Source organism: Haematobia irritans, chromosome 3 (assembly GCF_050003625.1).
Source record: "Haematobia irritans isolate KBUSLIRL chromosome 3, ASM5000362v1, whole genome shotgun sequence".
NCBI classification, from domain to species: domain Eukaryota; kingdom Metazoa; phylum Arthropoda; class Insecta; order Diptera; family Muscidae; genus Haematobia; species Haematobia irritans.
In genome coordinates this window covers 193796481-193806124 of record NC_134399.1, presented here as the reverse complement: position 1 = coordinate 193806124, position 9644 = coordinate 193796481, and the positions used below count along the sequence as shown (strand labels likewise).

Sequence of the window (9644 nt, the reverse complement as noted above, 5' to 3'; positions counted from 1 at the left end):
TTTCAAAGAATTAGATTAGAATTCAATTTGAGAAATTGTTGAGAAAATCGCGTTCTCAACAAAAAACAGACATTAACCTCAACAGTAGAGTTCAACATATTACCAACAATTTCTCAACATATTAGCAACAACTTTTCAAACTAAATCTCATTTTAATGCTTCAAACCTATTGGAAAATTAGTTGAAAGCAAGCAATTTGCAAGGCCATTTGATTTAATGGTGAAGATGGGATTCACTATCAAATTGATATGGAAAATGAAAAATGCTCATCCTTGTGTTTGTTGGGAAGCACTTGATAAACTGTATTATGGTCACGAGAGGAAAATGTAAACAATCGATAAAGGCGTGTGGTGACTGTTGCTATCGACTTTATCATCATTTTCCATTTAGTTCAACGCTAATCAATCAGCTGTTATTGCTCAACACTGGTCGGAGGAAGCTAAAAAAATCATAAACAAAAAACTCGTCACATCCTAGATTTTATAGAATTTAAGGTGATAGTAAATCTTTTTACACAAAAACTACTTCTAAAATAGGAGAAGAACATGGAACAGCAATTAGAAAAAGCTTTAAACGAGATGTAAGTTGTCTTCCATGAGGCCGCAATGTCTTAATAATGGATGAATATTTTCATTGCAGAACTTCTCAACCTGATACTATTGGATGTCTGGTAACAAATCGTCAGGGTCTTTGTCTGGGAGGTATATATATACATATTAATATGTCATGGCACTTATCGTTAAATAACAAAATTTTCAGCTGCTGGAAAAATTAACCCAAAAATGTCTGGTATTGGTATGGCCTTATCCGAACAAGTATGCAAATTGGAACCAAATCTAAATCCCCCTACCATTGTCTTATATAGTGGGAACAAGTATGTAATTGACTCATCATCTGAGAAATTTTAGTTTCTTTTCCATAACTCTTCTATTGCAGACGGTGTATTATACAAAAAGATGGTGAAATCACAGGAATCATTTATAAAGAAAGCGCCAATTAGTAATGTTTTTTCACGCCCATACTTAAACTGAGGGGTGTGATTTATGCGTAAATAATTTTTTTTGCCATGTTGAGATTTACAAGTGTATCAGGTAAAGTAACAAAACGCTAATGTGCTGCGTTCGTGCCCTGGGGGGAATGTCTCAATCATTCATGCTTCCATTTGTGATTAAATGTTAATTATATGAAGAATATTTAGTTTATGGACTTCTAACATGTATACATACTATGTAGTTTTAAGATAATTTTTCATTGTGTGCAAAGAAAATTCTACTTGAAAACTTTGTCAACATATTTTTTATTAAATAAGTTCTCAAAATCAAAATTTCGATGTCATATTTTATTTTTATGAGTAGTTTGTAGGCGGATATGGGATTGTTTTGGTTAATAACCATTGTGGGAAATTTAGAGCTATCTGTATGAAAGCAAATCTATGTGGTCTTATCTCTTCAAAACCGTCGAGAGTATATTTTCCTATGTTACAAATCGTTTAATGTATAACTCAAAACTAGAAAAAATATGTATATTGACGGAAATCTACAAGCATATTCGTTCCATTCTGTTTCTAATTTATACGCCAAAATTTTTTCAAATAGATGGAGGGAGAACTTTTTGGAAAAATTATGGTGCGATATTATGATAAATTGGGCATAGAAAGGAATCAAAGTGTTCTAATTTTGAAATTGTTGATTCTATTCTCAGAGCAACACATCAGGCCAATGTTACATTTCCAAATCTGAATCGATTATAAGCAAATTTGGAACACTCAACGATAATGTTAATTCTATTCCTCGTGCATAATTTGAAGTAAAGGAAAAATTGTAAAAAAGGACAGGATTCTAGTCTCTGGAGCCATGTTTATGACTGGCGGAAGGTATACATGGGAAATGTATCTACATCTGTACAGATTTCTTCCAAAATCAAAAAATTTACTTGTGCCATCAAGTAAACGACCTAAAAGGAACGAAAATCGGACAGTCTGAAATCGTCTCAGGAAGAAGTCCCAAGCATATTTGCCAAAAACATCCTGTATTTTGTCTCAGGATATAAAAAACAGAAAATCGGACTCGATTATAAAAATGACTCTAGGTTAGGTTAGGTGACAGCCCGATGTATCAGGCTCACTTAGACTATTCAGTCCATTGTGGTACCACAGTGGTGAACTTCTCTCTTATCACTGAGTGCTGCCCGATTCCATTCGAAGCTCAATAACAAGGGACCTCCTTTTTATAGCCGACTCCGAACAGCGTTCCACATTGCAGTGAAACCACTTAGAGAAGGTTTGAAACACTGAGAAATGTTACCAGAATTACTGAGGTGGGATAATTCACCGCTGAAAACTTTTTGGTATTCCGTTGAAGCAGGAATCGAATCCACGACCTTGTGTATGCAAGGCGGACATGCTAACCATTGCACCAAAAGGACTCTATTATTGAACTAAGCATAGAATCGGGCACTCAGTGACCACTGTGGTATGGACTGAATAGTCTGAATGAGCCTAAAATAACGGGCTATCGCTCACGATTGCCACAGTTGTTTGAATTCTACCAAAAATGGTAGATTTTTTACTATTTGGTGGATTGGTAGAATTCCAACTAAAAGGAAATTCACAAATTTTTTATTCTTTATTTTCCTATAGAAATAAAATTTTGACAAAATTTTCCTATAGAAATAAAATTTTGACAAAATTTTCTATAGAAATAAAATTTTGATAACATTTTCTATAGAAATAACATTTTGACAAAATTTTCTATAGAAATAAAATTTTCTATAGAAATAACATTTTGACAAAATTTTCTATAGAAATAACATTTTGACAAAATTTTCTATAGAAATAAAATTTTGACAAAATTTTCTATAGAAATAAAATTTTCTATAGAAATAACATTTTGACAAAATTTTCTATAGAAATAACATTTTGACAAAATTTTCTATAGATATAAAATTTTGACTAAATTTTCTATAGATATAAAATTTTGACAAAATTTTCTATAGATATAAAATTTTGACAAAATTTTCTATAGAAATAAAATTTTTACAAAATTTTCTATAGAAATAAAATTTTGAACAAATTTTCTATAGAAATAAAATTTTGAACAAATTTTCCATAGAAATAAAATTTTGACAAAATTTTCTATAGAAATAAAATTTTGACAAAATTTTTTTAGAAATAAAATTTTGAACAAATTTTCTATAGAAATGAAATTTTGACCAAATTTTCTATAGAAATAAAATTTTGACAAAATTTTCTATAGAAATAAAGTTTTGAAAAAAATTTTCTATAGAAATAAAGTTTTGACAAAATTTTCTATAGAAATAAAAATTTTCTATTGAAATAAAATTTTGACAAAATATTCCAATTGAAATAAAATTTTGACAAAATTTTCTATAGAAATTGAATTTTGAAAAAAATTTCTATAGAAATTAAATTTTGACAAAATTTTCTATAGAAATAAAATTTTGACAAAATTTTCTATAGAAATAAAATTTGGACAAAATTTTCTATAGAAATAAAGTTTTGACCAAATTTTCTATAGAAATAAAATTTTGACCAAATTTTCTATAGAAATAAAATGTTGACAAAATTTTGCTATAGAAATAAAACTTTGCCAAAAATTTCTACAGAAATACACTTTTTACAAAAATTTTCTATAGACAAATTAGCTCGATAACTTGGCATTATTGAGCTAAATTGTCCATTTTTTCTCTGTAACAAACATTTGTAGTTGCTATAGCAGAAAAAATGTTAGCTATTCCAACTAATGCGTGTTGCTATTTCAGCAGCAATGTTTGTTAAAAACTTTTAGCAAACACGTTTGCTTATGCAGCAGTATCAGTTTGCTATTTTAGCAGTAAAAAATGTTTGCTGTTTCAACTAACGAATGTTTCCTGAAACAACTACAAAAAAACTGCGGTTTTAGCAAACTTTTTTGCTGTTATATAACAAAATTTTTTGGGTTTAAGTTTTTTACAAATGCTATTTGTAAAAAAACTTCTTAAATTAATTTATTTTTCTTGTAGGATATCCCAATATGATAGCATCAACACATAACTATCATATTTCATATTCTTTTTTTTGTATTGAATATGCATTCGTATCATGTTTCTTCCTTAGATTTAAATACAATATTTTCATTCATTTCAATTAGACATACAATGTTTAAGCCATAGGGAATCATAAAATGTATGCATTTATCCACACGTCTGCATGCAGAAAAATTTCTTGTTCATATGCTGGAATTTCAATCAAAACTTTGGGGGATTATTCTAAAAGTATTTAAATTTTATTTCTAAATACATATATTCATTTATTCATTAGACAATTTTCAGTTCAACACATTTTTAATTCTACGGAATACTAAGTTAAGGATCACCCACCTTCCATACAACATGCGTAAATGACCAGAATAAATGAATGTTGCCAAACTAGAAAATAACGCAAAAAATCAACATAGATTGAGAAACTCCCAACTTGTTATGTTCAAAAATAATTTCCTTCATCATTCTATCTGTGTTAAAATGCTAAATGTAATAAGTGCAGAAGATATTTTTGAAAAACGGAGAGAAAAATATAAAAAAATTTCAATGCGTTAGTTTTGTGGATCAAAGATAAATGCACCCAGAGTAGCTTTATTTTAGTTTATGATCAGTTTTCGATTTTAGTTAAATTTTTCTGACATAAGTAAAAAAATGTCTGCCTGGAATTTCGAGTAGCCAATAACATTTAAACAAGTTTTCCTATAATATATGAAAATTTCTTAACCAACAGAAAAAAATGTATTATATTTAATAAATGTTGTACAAGAATAATTTATTTATTTACACAGAAGAAAATGTCACCAAAAAATTTCCAATTAAAAAGTTGATTGAAGTTGAAAATATTTTCAATTAATGAATTAGTTAATACAATTAGCTTCCCAGCAAAAAAGGGTCGCCAAAAATATAGTGAAAATGTTCTTTTTGGACCCGGAAGTGGTGCAAAATTGGCGCAGAAGCGATGAATTTAACATGGGTTTGTCATAGGACAAATGTTCACCATTTTGACAGCCGTTGCACTGAATTTGCATCACTTCTTAAGGTGTGATCCGAATTTAGTGTTTTGGATGTGTATTAAAAAATTTTATGATATTTTGCAAAATAAATAATTTTTATAATTTTTTATGAGTTTTAATGCATTCTAACGCTTGTCTGAAAAGTTTGACCTTAAAACTTTTTAAACATTTTCAATTTTCACGCATTAATTCTTATTCTGTTTTTAATCTATTTGATACAAAAAAAAAAAACTAAAAATTGCCCATTAAAATGTGGAAAATGCTAGTTATACAAAATTGAATCAAAATAACATCCTAGGTGGTTAAAATAAAGAACTTCTTTGGGAGGACATTTTTGGAAGTATTTTTAAAGTTGTGCCTTTAGAAGAACTTCCAAATGTTTTTGCTGGGTATGAATGAAAAAAATAAAGAAAGCTGGTTCAAATCTCACCAACGGCAATTTTGTATTAAATATTTATCTAAAAAATTATTTTTTTATGTTATACATCATTTTTATTTTATATTTTTTGCATATTTTTTTTATAAATATATTTTTTCCCTTTAAAATAAAAAAAAAAATAATAAAAATTATCGTAATTTGCAAAACCTTCTCAAAAGGACTTCCATGGAAGTGAAAAAGTTAAACGCCACAGGTTCAAATTCCAGCGGGGTTAATTTTTTTATTTTTCTTTTATTATTTTTTAACTTTTTTAGCGGAAAGGAGGTTAATTCGTGATCATCCCCAAAAAATCAAAAATTCCATCCAAATCCTAAAAAAATCAAATTTTTATATGAAAAACTTCTTTTGCTCATATCTCCTAAACAAAGCGCCCTAGAGCGAAAAGGAGGTTAATTCGTGACCACCCCCAAAAAATCAAAATTCTACCCAAATCCTAAAAAAATAAAATTTTTATATGAAAAACTTCTTTTTGGCCATATCTCCTAAACTAAGCGTCCTAGAGCGAAAAGTAGGTTAATTCGTGACCATCCTCAAAAAATCAAAAATTCCATCGAAATCCTAAAAAAAAAAATGAAATTTTTGTATGAAAAACTTCTTTTGCTCATATCTCCTAAACTAAGCGTCCTAGAGCGAAAAGGAGGTTAATTTGTGACCACCCCCAAAAAATCAAAAATTCCAACCAAATTCTAAAAAAATCAAATTTTTATTTGAAAAACTTATTTTGCTCATATCTTCTAAACTAAGCGTCAGAGAGCGAAAATGAGGTTAATTCGTGACCACCCCAAAAAATCAAAAAACGAAGCGCCCTAGAGCGAAAAGGAGGTTAATTCGTGACCACCCCCAAAAAATCAAAAATTCCACCCAAATCCTAAAAAAATTCAAATTTTTATTTGAAAAACTTCTTTTGCTCATATCTCCTAAACTAAGCGTTCTAGAGCGGAAAGGAGGTTAATTCGTGACCACCCCCAAAAATCAAAATTCTACCCAAACCTAGAAAAAAAAAATTTATATGAAAAACTTCTTTTGCTCATATCTCCTAAACTAAGCGTCCTAGAGCGAAAAGGAGGTTAATTCGTGACCACCCCCAAAAAATCAAAAATTCCACCCAAATCCTAAAAAAAATAAAATTTTATATAAAAACTTCTTTTGCTCATATCTCCTAAAGTAAGCGTCCTAGAGCGAAAAGGAGGTTAATTCGTTAAAACGGCTGAATTCCATACGTTCTAAGACTTGTCCAAAAGGACTGCATCGGAAGTGGAAAAAAATCGATAGGGGATTCTGGAATGCACTTTAAAAGAAATGGTTGTGGATTTGCCCAAAAGGACTGCATAGGAAGTGGAAAAACTTGAAATTTTTGTGGAACAACTTCAATTTTTTTTTGCTGGGTTTTTAATCAAGATAGAAACATTGAGTTAATTAAGTCAATGATTGAAAATTTTAAAATTATTAAATAAAAAATTAATTGATACAATTAACTTTTTAATCAAACTCGGAAGACTAAAGAAATATTTAAAATTTATTCATACGCCCAAGAAAATGTAAAACCACCATGAAGGAAAATTTTGGTTTATTTTAGACAAAGTTAATAGTTAAATAGCTTTTGTCATTTATTAAAAATCATATATATTTTTCTGTTGTTTTAAAAAATTAATTTTTGTTAAAATTTCTCTTATGCTATACGAAATTCAAGAAAGAGACAGTTTAAGTAAACTTTACTCGTTTTAGAAAAATTGTGTACTTCATTTGTTTGAAACTTAAATTAAAAGTTAATCGGCCATGGACATTTTTGTTGGCTTTTTTCTAAGGGTAACAAAAAATTTGTTTTCTGATTCATCACGAAATTAATTGATCCAATTAATTTTTTAATTGTTAATCTTCAATCACAGAAATGATAGTATCAATTAAAAAATTAATTGAAAGTCAATTAAAAAATTAATTAATACTATTTTTTTGTGATTGATTTATGTTTCAATTAAAAAATTTGTTGAATCATTTAAATTTTTAATTGAAAATTTTCAAAAATCAATTAAGACATGGAAAAATTTTCGTGAAATTTTTTTCTGTGTGTGAATGATTTTTGTTTCAATTAAAAAATTTGTTGAGTCAATTAAATTTTTAATTTAAAATTTTTTAGAACTCAATTAAAACTCTAATCTGAAATTTTTTCGTGAAATTTTCTTCTGTGTAGGTTAAAAAAACCGAAAAATGTAATTTAAAAAGAAAAACGTTTTGCATTTTAACCACTACCACCTACTTAGGCTATAAGTTTTTCTATTCACCAATATTAAGTCCAGTATGTAATTTTGTATTCATTTCCTGCCATCTCTGCATGAATACACAAAATTGAAATGTGATTTCCGTTCTTTTGAATTGCATCCCAAGTTTCATGTGGATGGACGGAATGTATTATGATATTTATACAATAAATATATATTTTAGCAAATAAAAACTTTGATTTTTAAAAACGAACACACAAAATTTTCAAATACAACACAAAACTCAGGTCAGGAGGGTATCAAAAAAGCAGCAATAACAAAAAAAAAAAAACAAAACAAAACGACATTTCCAAATAGACTATGAACCAAGCAATAAAAGCAACAAATAAACGAAATACTAAAACTAGTAGTTCTCTTGCGGATTGTGTGGGTGAATATGTGATGACCATGTTGATGATGTGGATGGACTCCTTTCCTTTTAGGTTTTTCATATTTGCAAATTGTGCAATTAGAAAGGAACTCGAAAACTTTGTGGGAAATTGCGTGCATTTGCATACGCAATGGCTAAATTGATGTCCTGGGAATGAAAGTTATTCCACAGGCACACACACACATATATATCGCCACATACATATGTGCATTTGTGGTGGTGTGGGTCTGTATGCAAATATATCACAAATTAAGTGGTAAGCATGACTATGATATACAATAAGTGCATCATTATTTCTACGTTAGCTTTAATGTATATTTTTTAGTTTTATATACAGAATAGTGTTAATAATTGATAACACATAAGAAAAAGAAATATTATTTATTTATTTACGCTTTAAAACAAGTATATGCGGCCTTAAGTTCGTCCCAGCGGAATCTTAAATACCCGCCACCACCATGAATCAAATATAATAGTTTCCTTTGAAAATTCTTCGTCGTAGCGGATTCCTTGGAACTATATACGAGGGTTGCCTTTTATATTTAAGGATAAGAGAATAAAGATCGCTGTATTGTTTTCAAAATATATTTAAACCAATTGACGAAGCATTTGTGCCACTGTTATTGAAGTATCTCCAAAAAATGAATTTTGAATGCATCAGCCGCTTCTTGAGGTGTTGACCCCTCATTTTATTTTTTACGGACGGAAATAAAAGAAGTCATTCGTGGCCAAGTCAGGACTATATGGCGAATTACTTATCAAATCGATGTGTGAGAACTCACATTGTCGTCTGAGAGCTCGAATGATCCGTCTCGGCGGTTGGGTTTCTTGATTTCTTGGAAGTGCTGCGTGCGCGAGCTAAATCACCTTGAAACACCTATACAATATCTCCGCCATTCATCGCCTGCTACGATAACATAGATGTGTTTCGAAGCCCCGCGATCGTGTCTTTGGAGCATTTCTCTCGACCAATCAGGAGCAGGGCTACCAATAAAATTTCAAGAAAAATCGTCACTTTTTTCCGAAGAAATCGTCATAAAGGGTGATACGGTCAAAATTTGGTCAATATAAACTTGACGTATTTCTTTCAATTTTGCATTTAAAAAACCTGAATACCCCTCATTTTGAAGGTGTGTGTGTGTAGAATGTTGCTCCTATTTTGATTGGAATTTGGAATTCACTCCTCAGTTGTCAAAATGCCGTCCAAGCAAGAAGAGCAGCGTATCAAAATTTTGCTCGCGCATCGCGAAAATCCGAGCTACTCGCACGCAAAGCTGGCAAAATCGCTAAAAGTTGCCAAATCAACCGTTACAAATGTACTTAAAGTGTTTGGGGAACGTTTGTTGACAGCCAGGAAGTCTGGATCAGGGGGAAAATCGAAAACCGGAAGCCGCTGAGACGACAAAGAAAGTTGCCGGTAGTTTCAAGCGAAACCCTAACCTCTCTCTCCGAGATGCCGCAAATAAGCTGGGTGTATCGTCTACAACCATGCATCGAGCCAAAAAACG

General features: G+C 30.0%; 1 protein-coding gene across 1 annotated transcript; it reads left to right on the top strand.

Moving 5' to 3' along the window:
* The first annotated feature begins 397 nt into the window (after nt 1-397).
* On the top strand, nt 398-1324 carry Lamtor5 (Late endosomal/lysosomal adaptor, MAPK and MTOR activator 5). Its single transcript, XM_075299156.1, has 4 exons — nt 398-580; nt 640-701; nt 760-874; nt 937-1324. The coding sequence occupies exons 1-4, from the start codon at nt 546-548 to the stop codon at nt 998-1000; spliced, it is 276 nt and encodes a 91-aa protein (XP_075155271.1). The 5' UTR covers nt 398-545; the 3' UTR covers nt 1001-1324.
* Nucleotides 1325-9644: the final 8320 nt, after the last annotated feature.